Source organism: Schistocerca americana, chromosome 2, assembly GCF_021461395.2.
Source record: "Schistocerca americana isolate TAMUIC-IGC-003095 chromosome 2, iqSchAmer2.1, whole genome shotgun sequence".
NCBI lineage: Eukaryota > Metazoa > Arthropoda > Insecta > Orthoptera > Acrididae > Schistocerca > Schistocerca americana.
In genome coordinates, this window is record NC_060120.1 from 73,087,480 (window position 1) to 73,104,635 (window position 17,156).

The 17,156-nt window shown below is 46.1% G+C and overlaps 1 protein-coding gene across 1 annotated transcript in view; it reads left to right on the plus strand.

Annotated features, from left to right (window-relative positions):
• Positions 1-15,821: 15,821 nt before the first annotated feature.
• Positions 15,822-17,156, plus strand: part of LOC124595531 (serpin B4-like) — a 37,748-nt gene continuing 36,413 nt past the window's right edge. The window contains exons 1-2 of the mRNA XM_047134298.1: positions 15,822-16,032; positions 16,416-16,601. Coding sequence (XP_046990254.1) covers positions 15,841-16,032; positions 16,416-16,601 — 378 coding nt within the window. The 5' untranslated portion in view covers positions 15,822-15,840. The remainder of the gene's footprint in view (positions 16,033-16,415; positions 16,602-17,156) is intronic.

Sequence of the window (17,156 nt, forward strand, 5' to 3'; positions counted from 1 at the left end):
ACCAATGTGTAGTATGACAATTGCCAATCATTTCAATGACCGGACGAGCAGTCCATAGTGTTGCGAAAAAAATAATATGGCACGAGGGACTACTGAACACGACTCGGCCGCTTTGTAATCAGCACCATGACCACTTAAACACGACGCCGTTCTTCTGGCACTGCGCTGGTTGTTGGACTTGCTAAGCCCGGACCGTTCACTGTTTTTATTTTGCATTTTTGTCCAGTTCGGTACACCTTCTTCCTATCTTCATGCTTGGATCTGTGTTCAGTTTTTGACGGGCCTACCATTGGGCAATCTTACCAATAAATCTGAGGGGGAAGGTCGTGGGACGGGGAGTTTCCCTTGTCAGAATAGGTGAGGAGTGGAACATGAGGAACACATTGAAAAGAAGAAGGGACAGGATGATAGGATATCTGTTAAGACATTGAGTAATAAGCGCCATGGTACTAGGGGGAACAGTAGAGAGTAAAGATTGTAGGGGAAGACAGGGAATCGAATATATCCTACAAATAGTGGAGGATGTTTGCGGCAAGTGCGCCTCTGAGATGGAGAGGTCGTTAGAGAAGGGTAACTTTTGGAAGGCTGCATCATACCAGTCAAAAGATTGATAATTCAACCTTCACTTGTACAGGAAACCCAGGCATGTTTCGTTCGTTGTACAGCAGCCACGTTGCCAGTGAGGGCTTGCGTTATTTGTCCCTATGGTACGATTTCATCGTGTTGGGGCCACTGTGATAGTCGGGGCTATTGGAAGAGATTCTTGTTGATTCCCTCAAATTGATGTCGCTGTCAACGCCTTGGGTTAACGGGCCTCCTTCTGGTTCGTTTAAATACAGTAACACATTCTTCTTCTTCTTCTTCTTCTTCTTATTCCTCTCCTTAGCGATGAAAGGCCCTGTAGACCACGCGCTGCATCAAAATTGCTTCCATCGGCTTCTGTCTCTCGCAGTCTCTCTCCACCCTGCGGAAATTACTAATGCTGCGATGTCCTCTAAGCCATATTTCCACCTTGTTCTAGACCTGCCCAATGGTCTTGTGGTCTGGACAGTTCCTTCAAATGCTTTCTTGGTGATTCTGTCGTTTTCCATTCTAGCCACATGTCCAGCTGGATGATAGTCGGTTGCTTCATTAACTGATAAGTTTCATTGTTCTTTCGAATTCTCCACACGCCATTCTCCAACAAAAAATGGTTCAAATGGCTCTGAGCAGTATGGGACTCAACTGCTGAGGTCATTAGTCTCCTAGAACTTAGAACTAGTTAAACCTAACTAACCTAAGGACATCACAAACATCCATGCCCGAGGCAGGATTCGAACCTGCGACCGTAGCGGTCTTGCGGTTCCAGACTGCAGCGCCTTTAACCGCACGGCCACTTTGGCCGGCCATTTTCCAACATAGGTCCCCAGATTTTTCTCATTACTTTTCTTTCGAAAACATTCACTTTTTCTCTTGCATGTTTTGTAAGCGTCCAACTTTCTGAACCGTACAATACTATGGGGCAGATGATTGAGAAAGCTTTACTTTTGAGTTGGTTGCTTAGTGAGTACAGACAACTTGACCCTGACGCTATTCTTTAGTTTATATCCATTCCTACGATATTTTTACTGTTGAACACGTGGTTTTGAATTTTATTTAGTGTTTTGTAAACATCCATAGCTTTGGTTACTTTCGATATATGATGTTCTTGTAGTTAGGCGTAACTTGTTAGTCTGTTCTCTGCCTTTATGCGTGATACGTTGGGCATCATTGAGCATAAGTATATTAATTTTGTTAGTCACGTAGAAGAGATTACAGGCTCGCCTTTGATGAACACCTGGATGTGCGTGTGTGTGTGTGTGTGTGTGTGTGTGTGTGCTGTTCGACTGTTTGACGTCTCCGTTTTTGCAAAGCGGGTACTTCTTTTCACATGTTTTATGTGTCGCAGGCCCATACAAAATGTGATTTTCGACAAAATTGTTAAGGCTTTCGGTGCCAATTGTTGACAGACTGACTATTGGCTTCTGTCTCGGGTTCTTCCGCCGACGTTCATCTAATGATTTTACTGACGTTTCGCCAGTAGGAGTGGCTGGCATTGTCAAAGTTTCACCCTCCATTCAATCAATTAACACCAGGATCGAAGAGCATAAGCAACATTGCAGGTTGGGGCAGGTGGGGAAATCGGCCGTGGCGGAGCACGCACTGAGTGAGACCGACCACGTAATAAAATTCGCCGACACGGAAGTTCTGGCTGTAGAGAAGCACTATCACACGCGCTTGTTCAGAGAAGCTGTAGAAATACAAAAACACGCAAACAGTTTCAACAAGAAATAGGAAAGCCTTAAGGTAAACGGATCCTGGCTTCCCGTACTGCAGCGAACGACCGTCGCAGGTAGCAAGAGGAGAACCGCACTGGAAATGAACGCGGAGAAGCCCTCGGACGTTGGCGCGCCAGGTACATATAGTCTGCGGCCGCGAGCTCGGCTCCAGTTCACCACCGGCAATGGAGGGTGAAGCTGTGATTTTTGAGTTTGACAAACCTTCTTGCTTCAAATTATGGAATTTAATTGGTCAAATTTTCCTCCTGTACCCTACTTTTTTTCAAAGAATGTCTTTGGTCCTTGATTCCACACTGCTTGATCAACCAAAAGGTCTGCGCACGTACCCGAAGTTGTACGGCAGGTACCTGCCTTTCGTTCACCTTCGTCACAGTTCCCTTGGGTGTCTTACACTAAGGTGATAAACGTCATGGGATAGCGGTGTGTGCGTATGCAGATGGCGGTAGCTTCTCGTAGACAAGCTATAAGAGGGCAATGCATTGGTGGAGCTGTCATTTGTATTCGGATAATTCGCGTGAAAAGTTTTCCGACGTGATTATGGCCCTACGACGGGAATTAAGTTTTTAAATGCGGCAAAATCAATATTTCGAGATCTACTGTGTCAATAGTGTGCCGAGAACATAAAAAAATTACCTCTCACCACGGACAACGCAGTGGCAGGCAGCCTTCATTTAACAGTCGAGAACAGGGAGTTTCCGTTGGGTTGTCAGTGCTAAAAGAAAAGCAACACTGCGCGAATTAGCACCAGAAATCAATGTGGGACGTACGACGGACGTATCCGTTAGAACAGTGCGGCGAAATTGGCGTTAATGGGCTATGGCAGCATACGACGGACGCAAGTGGCAACTGACCCTTAACATAGACAAATGTAATGTATTGCGAATACATAGAAAGAAGGATCCTTTATTGTATGATTATATGATAGCGGAACAAACACTGGTAGCAGTTACTTCTGTAAAATATCTGGGAGTATGCGTACGGAACGATTTGAAGTGGAATGATCATATAAAACTAATTGTTGGTAAGGCGGGTACCAGGTTGAGATTCATTGGGAGAGTGCTTAGAAATTGTAGTCCATCAACGAAGGAGGTGGCTTACAAAACACTCGTTCGACCTATACTTGAGTATTGCTCATCAGTGTGGGATCCGTACCAGGTCGGGTTGACGGAGGAGATAGAGAAGATCCAAAGAAGAGCGGCGCGTTTCGTCACTGGGTTATTTGGTAACCGTGATAGCGTTACGGAGATGTTTAATAAACTCAAGTGGCAGACTCTGCAAGAGAGGCGCTCTGCATCGCGGTGTAGCTTGCTCGCCAGGTTTCGAGAGGGTGCGTTTCTGGATGAGGTATCGAATATATTGCTTCCCCCTACTTATACTTCCCGAGGAGATCACGAATGTAAAATTAGAGAGATTAGAGCGCGCACGGAGGCTTTCAGACAGTCGTTCTTCCCGCGAACCATACGCGACTGGAACAGGAAAGGGAGGTAATGACAGTGGCACGTAAAGTGCCCTCCGCCACACACCGTTGGGTGGCTTGCGGAGTATCAATGTAGATGTAGATGTGAAGTGCCTCTGCTAACAGCACAACATCGCCTGCAGAACTTCTCCTGCGCTCGTGACCATATCCGTTGGACACTAAACTCCTCTCGAAGAGTCCATGAAGGCCGAAGGGTACCGACCGGCCGCCGTGTCACTCTCAGCCTATGGGCGTCACTGGATGCGGTTATGGAGGAGCATGTGGTCAGCACACCGCTCTTCCGGCCGTATGTCAGTTTCCGAGACCGGAGCCGCTACTTCTCTCTCAAGTAACTCCTCAGTTTGTCTCACAAGGGCTGAGTGCACCCCGCTTGTCAGCAGCCCTCGGCAGACCGGATGGTCACCCATCCAAGTGCTAGCCCAGCCAGACAGTGCTTAACTTCAGTGATATGACGGGAACCGGCGTTACCACTGCGGCAAGGCCGTTGGCCGTCGGAAAAATGGTTCAAATGGCTCTGAGCACTATGGGACGTAACATGTGAGGTCATCAGTCCCCTATAACTTAGAACTACTTAAACCTAACTAACCTAAGGACATCACACACATCCATGCCCGAGGCAGGATTCGAACCTGCGACCATAGCAGTCGCGCGGTGCCAGACTGTAGCGCCTAGAACCGCTCGGCCACCCCGGCCGGCAGTGTGGGTTGTGTTTACATAGAATAGACTGGGTACTTTGATCCAACTGAACCGATAATTGACAGGAAATGGTTATGTTCAGCTACTTGGTGGTCATCTGCAGCCATTCAGCGATAGAATTTTTATGGATGACATTGCGCCATCTTGGACAATTCGAGCGAAAGATTTGGCCATCCAGATCGCCAGACGTGAATCCCATGGAACATTTGTGGTACGTAATCGAGAGGTCAGTTGGTACACAAAATCCTGCACTGGTAATACTTTGGCTGTTATGGACGGCTAGAGAGGCAGCATGGCTGAATATTTCTGCAGGAGACTTCCAACGACGTATTGAGTCCATGCCACGTCGAGTTGCTGCACTGCCCACGGTAAGAGGAGATTCGATACGATATTAGGCGCTGAGCCATGACTTTTGTCACCTCAATGTAGTACTGAAATACACTCCTGGAAATAGAAAAAAGAACACATTGACACCGGTGTGTCAGACCCACCATACTTGCTCCGGACACTGCGAGAGGGCTGTACAAGCAATGATCACACGCACGGCACAGCGGACACACCAGGAAAAGCGGTGTTGGCCGTCGAATGGCGCTAGCTGCGCAGCATTTGTGCACCGCCGCCGTCAGTGTCAGCCAGTTTGCCGTGGCATACGGAGCTCCATCGCAGTCTTTAACACTGGTAGCATGCCGCGACAGCGTGGACGTGAACCGTATGTACAGTTGACGGACTTTGAGCGAGGGCGTATAGTGGGCATGCGGGAGGCCGGGTGGACGTACCGCCGAATTGCTCAACACGTGGGGCGTGAGGTCTCCACAGTACATCGATATTGTCGCCAGTGGTCGGCGGAAGGTGCACGTGCCCGTCGACCTGGGACCGGACCGCAGCGACGCACGGATGCACGTCAAGACCGTAGGATCCTACGCAGTGCCGTAGGGGACCGCACCGCCACTTCCCAGCAAATTAGGGACACTGTTGCTCCTGGGGTATCGGCGAGGACCATTCGCAACCGTCTCCATGAAGCTGGGCTACGGTCCCGCACACCGTTAGGCCGTCTTCCGCTCACGCCCCAACATCGTGCAGCCCGCCTCCAGTGGTGTCGCGACAGGCGTGAATGGAGGGACGAACGGAGACGTGTCGTCTTCAGCGATGAGAGTCGCTACTGCCTTGGTGCCAATGATGGTCGTATGCGTGTTTGGCGCCGTGCAGGTGAGGACTGCATACGACCGAGGCACACAGGGCCAACACCCGGCATCATGGTGTGGGGAGCGATCTCCTACACTGGCCGTACACCACTGGTGATCGTCGAGGGGACACTGAATAGTGCACGGTACATCCAAACCGTCATCGAACCCATCGTTCTACCATTCCTAGACCGGCAAGGGAACTTGCTGTTCCAACAGGACAATGCACGTCCGCATGTATCCCGTGCCACCCAACGTGCTCTAGAAGGTGTAAGTAAACTAAAGTCTACTTCAAAATTTGGTCTCCAACATCCCGCATATTATTTTTTAATGCTGCTTAATTTTAAATGTATGGATAAATGATGATGGCGTCCTCTTGGGTAAAATATTCCGGAGGTAAAATAGTCCCCCATTCGGATCTCCGGGCGGAGACTACTCAGGAGGACGTCGTTATCAGGAGAAAGAAAACTGGCGTCCTACGGATCAGAGCGTGGAATGTCAGATCCCTTAATCGGGCAGGTAGGTTAGAAAATTTAAAAAGGGAAATGGATAGGTTAAAGTTAGATATAGTGGGAATTAGCGAAGTTCGGTGGCAGGAGTAACAAGACTTTTGGTCAGGTGAATACAGGGTTATAAACACAAAATCAAATAGGGGTAATGCAGGAGTAGGTATAATAATGAATAAAAAAAATAGGAGTGCGAGTAAGCTACTACAAACAGCATAGTGAACGCATTATTGTGGCCAAGATAGACACAAAGCCCATGCCTACTACAGTAGTAAAAGTTTATATGCCAACTAGCTCTGCAGATGATGCAGAAATTGAAGAAATGTATGATGAGATAAAAGAAATTATTCGGGTAGTGAAGGGAGACGAAAATTTAATAGTCATGGGTGACTGGAATTCGAGAGTAGGAAAAGGGAGAGAAGGAAACATAGTAGGTGAATATGGATTGGGGCTAAGAAATGAAAGAGGAAGCCGCCCGGTAGAGTTTTGCACAGAGCGTAACTTAATCATAGCTAACACTTGGTTCAAGAATCATGAAAGAAGGTTGTATACATGGAAGAATCCTGGAGATACTAGAAGGTATCAGATAGATTATATAATGGTAACACAGAGATTTAGGAACCAGGTTTTAAATTGTAAGACATTTCCAGGGGCAGATGTGGACTCTGACCACAACCTATTGGTTATGAACTGTAGATTAAAACTGAAGGAATTGCAAAAAGGTGGGAATTTAAGGAGATGGGACCTGGATAAACTGAAAGAACCAGTGGTTGTACAGAGTTTCAGGGAGAGCATAAGGGAACAATTGACAGGACTGGGGGAAAGAAAAACAGTAGAAGAAGAATGGGTAGCTCTGAGGGACGAAGTAGTGAAGGCAGAAGAGGATCAAATTGGTAAAAAGACGAAAGGCCAGTAGAACTCCTTGGGTAACAAAAGAAATATTGAACTTCATCGATGAAAGGAGAAAATATAAAAATGCAGTAAATGAAGCAGGTAAAAAGGAATACAAACGTCTCAAAAATGAGATCGACAGGAAGTGCAAAATGGCTAAGCAGGCATGGCTAGAGGACAAATGTAAGGATGTAGAGGCTTATCTCACTAGGGGTAAGATAGATACAGCCTACAGGAAAATTAAAGAGACCTTTGGAGAAAAGAGAACCACTTGTATGAATATCAAGAGCTCAGATGGAAACCCCTGTTCTAAGCAAAGAAGGGAAAGCAGAAAGGTGGAAGGAGTATATAGAGGGTCTATACAAGGGCGATGCACTTGAGGACAATATTATGGAAATGGAAGAAGATGTAGATGAAGATGAAATGGGAGATACGATACTGCGCGAAGAGTTTGACAGCGCACTGAAAAACCTAAGTCGAAACAAGGCCCTGGGAGTAGACAACATTCCATTAGAACTACTAACGGCCTTGGGAGAGCCAGTCCTGACAAAACTCTACCATCTGGTGAGCACGATGTACGAGACAGGCGAAATACCCTCAGACTTCAAGAAGAATATAATAATTCGAATCCCAAAGAAAGCAGGTGTTGACAGATGTGAAAATTACCGAACTATCAGTTTAATAAGTCACAGCTGCAAAATACTAACGTGAATTCTTTACAGACGAATGGAAAATCTGGTATAAGCTGACCTCGGGGATGATCAGTTTGGATTCCGTGGAAATGTTGGAACACGTGAGGCAATACTGACCTTACGACTTATCTTAGAAAAAAGATTAAGGAAAGGCAAACCTACGTTTCTAGCATTTATAGACTTAGAAAAAGCTTTTGACAATGTTGACTGGAATACTCTCTTTCAAATTCTAAAGGTGGCAGGGGTAAAATACAGGAAGCGAAAGGCTATTTACAATTTGTACAGAAACCAGATGGCAGTTATAAGAGACGAGGAACATGAAGGGGAAGCAGTGGTTGGGAAGGGAGTGAGACAGGGTTGTAGCCTCTCCCCGATGTTATTCAATCTGTATATTGAGCAAGCAATAAAGGAAAGAAAAAAAAATTGTAGGTATTATAATCCATGGAGAAGAAATAAAAACTTTGAGGTTCGCCGATGACATTGTAATTCTGAGGCAGCAAAGGACTTGGAAGAGCAGTTGAACGGAATGGACAGTGTCTTGAAAGGAGGATATAAGATGAACACCAACAAAAGCAAAACGAGGATAATGGAATGTGGTCGAATTAAGTCAGGTGATGCTGAGGGAATTAAATTAGGAAATGAGACACTTAAAGTAGTAAAGTAGTTTTGCTATTTGGGGAGCAAAATAACTGATGATGGTCGAAGTAGAGAAGATATAAAATGTAGACTGGCAATGGCAAGTAAAGCGTTTCTGAAGAAGAGAAATTTGTTAACATCGAGTATAGATTTACGTGTGAGGAAGTCGTTTCTGTAAGTATTTGTATGGAGTGTAGCCATGTATGGATGTGAAACATGGACGATAAATAGTTTGGACAAGAAGAGAATAGAAGCTTTCGAAATGTGGTGCTACAGAAGAATGCTGAAGATTACATGGGTAGATCACATAACTAATGGTGAAGTATTGGATAGAATTGGGGAGGAGTATGTGGCACAACGTGACAAAAAGAAGGGCTCGGTTGGTAGGACATGTTCTGAGACATCGAGGGATCACCAATTTAGTGTTGGAGGGCAGCGTGGAGGGTAAAGATCGTAGAGGGAGACCAAGAGATGAGTACACTAAGCAGATTCAGAAGGATGTAGGCTGCAGTAGGTACTGGGATATGAAGAAGCTTGCACAGGATAGGGTAGCATGGAGAGCTGCATCAAACCAGTCTCAGGACTGAAGACCACAACAACAACAACAATTTCGAATGAGTCCGTTCATTTTCGAACCGTGCCCGCGTGTTTCTCTTATGAGTGAAAAACAATTCCAATGTAATATATAAAAGATTTGTTGAGTTCTTATAGTATACGATCGAAAAGTCTGTCTGTGGCGAAACTGCCATTTATACATTGAAAATCAGTTATTCTATTATAGCATCTATGATCACTGGTGTTGAACGAAAAACTAAGGAAGATAGGAAGATAACCCTCCTTAAGAAATAAGACATAAACGTAATTACAATATTCGTGACTACCCATGTATCCGCTTCCCCTGTGTAGTGGACCCCTGACCTATTAAGAGAAAATACAAGCCCATCACCCTATGGCGCAAGTCACCTTCACACAGCCCCCACTACCGTGTAACAACCACTTCCTCTGTGTATTTGGCCCCTAATATACACTCCTGGAAATGGAAAAAAGAACACATTGACACCGGTGTGTCAGACCCACCATACTTGCTCCGGACACTGCGAGAGGGCTGTACAAGCAATGATCACACGCACGGCACAGCGGACACACCAGGAACCGCGGTGTTGGCCGTCGAATGGCGCTAGCTGCGCAGCATTTGTGCACCGCCGCCGTCAGTGTCAGCCAGTTTGCCGTGGCATATGGAGCTCCATCGCAGTCTTTAACACTGGTAGCATGCCGCGACAGCGTGGACGTGAACCGTATGTGCAGTTGACGGACTTTGGGCGAGGGCGTATAGTGGGCATGCGGGAGGCCGGGTGGACGTACCGCCGAATTGCTCAACACGTGGGGCGTGAGGTCTCCACAGTACATCGATATTGTCGCCAGTGGTCGGCGGAAGGTGCACGTGCCCGTCGACCTGGGACCGGACCGCAGCGACGCACGGATGCACGTCAAGACCGTAGGATCCTACGCAGTGCCGTAGGGGACCGCACCGCCACTTCCCAGCAAATTAGGGACACTGTTGCTCCTGGGGTATCGGCGAGGACCATTCGCAACCGTCTCCATGAAGCTGGGCTACGGTCCCGCACACCGTTAGGCCGTCTTCCGCTCACGCCCCAACATCGTGCAGCCCGCCTCCAGTGGTGTCGCGACAGGCGTGAATGGAGGGACGAATGGAGACGTGTCGTCTTCAGCGATGAGAGTCGCTACTGCCTTGGTGCCAATGATGGTCGTATGCGTGTTTGGCGCCGTGCAGGTGAGCGCCACAATCAGGACTGCATACGACCGAGGCACACAGGGCCAACACCCGGCGTCATGGTGTGGGGAGCGATCTCCTACACTGGCTGTACACCACTGGTGATCGTCGAGGGGACACTGAATAGTGCACGGTACATCCAAACCGTCATCGAACCCATCGTTCTACCATTCCCAGACCGGCAAGGGAACTTGCTGTTCCAACAGGACAATGCACGTCCGCGTGTATCCCGTGCCACCCAACGTGCTCTAGAAGGTGTAAGTAACTACCCTGGCCAGCAAGATCTCCGGATCTGTCCCCCATTGAGCATGTTTGGGACTGGATGAAGCGTCGTCTCACGCGGTCTGCACGTCCAGCACGAACGCTGGTCCAACTGAGGCGCCAGGTGGAAATGGCATGGCAAGCCGTTCCACAGGACTACATCCAGCATCTCTACGATCGTCTCCATGGGAGAATAGCAGCCTCCATTGCTGCGGAAGGTGGATATACACTGTACTAGTGCCGACATTGTGCATGCTCTGTTGCCTGTGTCTATGTGCCTGTGGTTCTGTCAGTGTGATCATGTGATGTATCTGACCCCAGGAATGTGTCAATAAAGTTTCCCCTTCCTGGGACAATGAATTCACGGTGTTCTTATTTCAATTTCCAGGAGTGTACTAAACGGAACATGGAAACCCACCACACAATGGCGCAAGTCGAGGACATGGTGGCAGAACCCTCTGAGCCACTGATTCAGAGATCCCACACTCGGTTCTACAAGTTCCACAGCTGGTCCTGTCGACGATGCTATGGGTGGTGAGCTCTGCCTTCATCTCGCAAGCGAGACTGGCAGTATTTACCACTTCACCTAGCCACCTGACACCAGAGAGGATCTCTTCCTATTCAAAAGCGACACACTTTGTTAACATCGTTATATCCGATATGAGCCACCATGTGAGCTGGCTGCGCCCTGTGCTCTTCCTTCACGGCATCCAGAAGCAACCATTCCACGTCTGGAACGACTTCCTCCGGAATGAACACAGACTGCACACTAGATTCCTTCCCCTCCCTGATAGACATGTCCCTTATGGGCCCCATTATCTGCCTAAACGCTCTAGCTCTCAACTACCAGCAATCCCACCCTTTGTAAATGCTCAGATCTTGAGGACCGAGAGGCTTCCATTGCCACAGACCGAGCGACTGTGCATGGCTCGTGGACTTCTTCAGCCTCAGATTGCGCCTGAAACCTGTTCTCAGACTTAATGAGAAGGCCCTCTGATCGCCCCCAACTCCCCCCTCCACCCCCCACCCCCGGCGATTCTTTCCTCGGCGATGTTATCCCTCAGCTGTTGGATGCTATGCCACTAGGGATCAGTCAGGTAATGTAGATGCCTCTCAGCACTGGGGTGCTTGATTTCGGTGAGTATCCATGGCAGGGGAGCCTGTCACTATCACTCGATGGACATTTTATCTTATTAAAACGGTCGTGGTTTGTATTCCTCCGGCAGCCGCTAGAGTTAGGTCGGTTGGATCGAAACACACATCCAAATCATTCATGTAATATGCTTCTAACATCAGTCATGTATTTAATTTCTATATCTAAAAGAATTTATGTTCTAAGACGATTTATGGACTCACTCGATCTAGACGTAACTATAAGATAAGATAAAACCTTATATTCCTGCTACATATATCTACATCTACATCTGCATGGTTACTCTGCGATTCACACTTAACTGCCTGGCAGAGGGTTCATCGAACCATTTTCATACTACTTCTCTACCATTCCACTCTCGAATGGCGCGTGGGAAAAATGAACACCTAAATCTTTCCGTTCAAGCTCTGATTTCTCTTATTTTATTATAATGATCATTTCTCCCTACGTAGGTGGATGTCGACAAAATATTTTCGCATTCGGAAGACAAAGTTGGTGATTGAAATTCCGTAAATAGATCTCGCCGCAGAGAAAACCGCCTTTGTCTCAGTGACTGCCATCCCAACTCGCGTATCATATCAGTGACACTCTCACCCCTATTGAGCGATAACACCAAACGAGCTGCCCCTCTTTGCACTTTTTCGATGTCCTCCGTCAGTCTTACCTGGTAAGAACCCCACACCGCGCAGCAATATTCCAGCACAGGACGGACAAGTGTAATGTAGGCTGTCTCTTTAGTGGGTTTGCCGCATCTTCTAAGTATTCTGCCAACAAAGCACAGTCTTTGTTTCGCATTTCCCACAATGTTATCTATGTGGTCTTTCCAATTTAATTTGCTCGTAATTGTAATTCCTAGGTATTCAGTCGAATTGACAGCCCTTAGATTTGTGCGATTTGTCGTATACCCAAAATTTATCGATGTCTTTTAATACCCATGTGAATGACCTCGCACTTTTCTTTGTTCAGTGCCAATTGCCACTTTTCGCACCATACAGAGATTCTCTCCACATCATTTTGTAATTGGAATTGATCGTCTGATAATTTTACTTGACGGTAAATTATAGCGTCATCTGCAAACAATCTAAGGGGACTGCTCAGGTTATCACCTAGATCATTTATGTAAATTAGGAACAGCAGAGGACCTATGACACTACCTTGCGGAACGCCAGATATCACTTCTGTTCTACTCGATGATTTACCGTGTATCACTACGAACTGTCACCTCCCTGAGAGGAAATCACGAATCCAGTCACACAACTGAGACGATATTCCATATGCACGCAATTTGATTAATAGTCTCATAGACGTAGAACAAAATGTTATATAAATGTAATGTCAGCAAAAGATGGAAGATACGCCGAAATAAGCTTGTCGTTAACCTATGTAATCAATAAGAAATAATCAATTAGCAACTAATTCTGTCAAAAGTGCAAAGAAGATGTCATATTGTGACTTTATGCAAGCTGTGGGCCCAGCACAGATGAACTTTGTACTTTTGTTGTACAGTGAGTGTACAACGACTCTTAGAGACACGATGTTGGTTGGCTGAGGCGTGTTCTGAACGAAAAAAAATTTTGAGACGCCAAGGTAATCTTTGCACATACACTATTGGCCACTGAAACTACATCACTGGGAAGGATAAGAAGTAACGAAATATTACTTGTTGTGCGCGTATTGTGTAGCATGAAAAATACGATCTTAAATCTGCAAGTGATTTGGGACACAGAGTGCGACAATTAAACCTCAGAAACGCTGTCTTGGACAGCAGAATGCCTCTAACCCCAGCAGGGGTTTGGGTCGAATTGAGCTTAGATGACAGGAACGGTGACGATATTCTACGCTGCTTCAACTCATCAACAGCTGTGGCCAGTCTCACAGAAGCCCATGACCAGATGTTTTGTCAGTGGGCCAGAGACCTGGAGGGCGCGCTGGTCACTGCAACAGTCGAACGACTTCTGTGTCGAGGTGGTTCAGGACAGCTCGCTGAAAAACCATCCTTTCAGAGACAGTGCAGACGGCATTACTGCAGTTACGATGAAATTCTACGCACCTGCATACAGTTGCAATTTTGATGGCCAGAAGCGTACTCACACTCAGGATAATCAGTGGAGAAATCAGAAAGTTAACGGAAACGGTGAAAAGTAGTGACTTTCTAAACATTGAAATTTACCCCCTTTACGGTGTTAAACTTATAGCGTCCGGCTGAGACATTATGTCGAAATTGCGCTGGGCCTTGGCAGCTGTATGTGCTCTCTGCCTATTTCACTTACGACTTTAGCGATGTTAGGCGAGTGGGTGCAATGCTCATTGTACATTAATTTAAACAAATTAATCAAAATCTCCAAAGCCTGAGCATACCGTCACAGTGAGACACCAAATTAGTTACGCAAGTAACTAACTGTCTTTATTATTTACGAGTTTCCTACCTACGATTAGTTGTAGGGTAGTCGGGTTTATAACTGCAAAGCAAGGATTCACTAAAGAATATCGGTTTATTGTGAAAAAAGTTCTACATGAACCAAAGATAATTAATACTACGCAGTTACTGTCGTGAATAATCAGTTCTCTGAACATTAACGGAGAACACCGCTAGAAGCTTATTTACATCTTAATCTATCCCCGACACATCCGTCGCTGCGTCGTATTTAACTGGAAGACTATTAGGGAAACGCAGCAAACTTTCGCAGTCTGCACATCTCGCAAACTGCAAAGTAATCGAGTGCAAGACTCGTCAAATAAGTAATCAAGTAACCCAGTCTGCGCTGCAAATCCCGCAAATTGTGAGCTGCTCAGATAATGGACATCTCTAAATGCGAAATGCGAAACTTATTTAGAACTCAGCGAACATGTGCCCCAACACAATCAGCACCGGATGCAAAATGGCTGAGATGGCGGCCGGGAATAGCTGCCACCGACCTTGGGACAGGTCCAGAGGTCCTCTCCACGGCAGGTCCCGAAACGCAATCCTCGTTTCCAACTGCCTCTCTGAATCTCGAACGATTCAATTCGGAGGGGAGGATCTCCAGGAATTGCCAGTGTGATCAGCGATAATCTTGAGTTCTTCTCCAGAATACACGGGAACCCTGCACAAATTTACATTCTTGGCTCACTTAATGCATTGTAGTATGCAGAAGGTCGGTACTGACTCCCAGCCAGGTTCCACTCATTGGCCAAGTCCTCCGCACCAAATCACGGTGTCGGACGAGATTCACATGATTGGATAACCGGATTTTGGAGGGAAGGCAACGAGTTTTCCCACAGTCGGCTAGCGGCTGCGGTGGCCGAACGGTTCTAGGCGCTTCAGTCTGGAACCACGCGACCGCTGCGTCGCAGGTTCGAATCCTGCCTCGGGCATGGATGTGTGTGATGTCCTTAGATTGGTTAGGTTTAAGTAGTTCTAAGTTCTAGGGGACTGATGACCTCAGATGTTAAGTCCCATAGTGCTCAGAGCCATTTGAACCATTTTGTAGACCGGAAGGTGAATTCTTTACGTATGGAAATTCTCTGGGGCCTAGTCGGCAACTGCTTTGAAAGCAGAAAACCGCATTCGCAGCCTTAATGTCAGTCCGGGGGCTTTCTACAGATGCTTCCGCGAAAAAAAAAAACTGTTCAGGTGTGTGTGAAATCTTATGGGAGTTAACTGCTAAGTTCATCAGTCCCTAAGCTTACACACCACTTAACCTAAATTATCCCAAGGACAAACACACACACCAATGACCGAAGGAGGACTCGAACCTCCGCCGGGACCAGCTGCATTCCGCGAACAACACCAATGAGTCCGGCCCCCTTCCACCAGAGCGTTTGTTACAAACCTCCTAGGATCACTCAGGGATCTCTACACGGCCACTCAGCCCATACACGTTCCTTCACGGTAAACCGCAACCTTCCTCCATAGCTACCCAGCCTTGTGTATTCCTCAAACATGATCAAAATGAGCAAATAAAAAGATAAAAATCGCACACAGACTTGTGAATTCATCGTCACAGCACACTAAGCTACGATACCTTTCAGCATATCAAATTGCGAGGTGACACAGTTGACCCAACCATATAGTTGGAAGAAATGTCAGAAATCAGGCTGGGCAATATCTCGCACACATTATCTAACTGGAGGACGGAGAAGAGACTCGTCCAAGTTAGTTTTTGGTTTTTGCTGACATTTCATAGAATGGAGGAAACAAAATGTGACTACATTAAGTTCGTGCTTTCTTCTAGGAGCTCTGGATGGTCAGACCCTGATGGTGCTAGTCAATGCAGTCTACTTCAAAGCAGAGTGGCAGAAACAGTTTAATAAAATGAACACTGCGCCCAGAGGTTTCTACACGGATGCTGGCCCCGCGACTAATGTTGATATGATGCAGATACAGAGCAAATTTAAGTACGCAATGAGGTACGATTTGGATGCACAGGTCCTCGCCCTTCCTTATAAGGTATTGTGCGGAAGTAATCATTTATGTTCAAACAAAATCTGAACCTATTATGTTATGAAAATATTATTTTGGGGGGTAACGTTTTGTAACTTTAAACCTGCTATTAAATGCAATGTTTCTGAATTAGGACCTTATTACCTTGCGTCATGGGAAATTCTGATTGTAAAATATCTGAAACAGATTGAGTAGCCTCTGCTAAGAAAAATGTCGAGAGTAGTTTTAGAACTTCTTTTTAACTACTGTAACTATTTTTTATTACGCTGTGCATGATCCTTTAACGTTAATTATGTTATTTTAGTAACAATGTATTTGCTTTTTGTACTGTCGAACGTATGCATCTCCTGCTAAATTATTTTACATTCCTCTCTTCTTGATCAAAACAGGGAAACAAATTCATCATGCTTGTATTTCTACCAAGACAAGCAGACGGTTTGAGGAACCTTGAGAGTAAACTTGCAGAGTTAAATCTGAGAGATGTCACCAGTAATATGTACGAAAATGATGTACTTGTCTATTTACCTAAGTTCAAAATGGAGTATAAGAAAGAGCTTAATGAACCATTGCAACAGGTACGTATTACCCTTTTTTTTTCTTCTAAGTATTGCGTGTAGTTTTTAACATATGAGCAAGGTTGTTGTGTTGAACACCAAGGAACTACTATGAACGACATAGTAAAACTGAAGAGAATATGTCAATTTATAAGTTAATTTTACAATGGCAGTAGGAAATTGAGTGCATACCTATGCCGACATCACATCGTCAGTTGCGTTAGCCATCCAGAAAGTTACGAAAGCACAGGTCATCTTAGTTCATTGCTTATGTAAAATGGGAACATATGTTGGCTGCAGCACGAACCTATCGGGGCTGGAAGGTGACAATGCGGCTGTGAAGGAATGTGGGCTGTCAAGGTCGTCAGTTATATACAGGGTGTTTCAAAAATGACCGGTATATTTGAAACGGCAATAAAAACTAAACGAGCAGCGATAGAAATACACCGTTTGTTGCAATATGCTTGGGACAACAGTACATTTTCAGGCGGACAAACTTTCGAAATTACAGTAGTAACAATTTTCAACAACAGATGGCGCTGCAAGTGATGTGAAAGATATAGAAGACAACGCAGT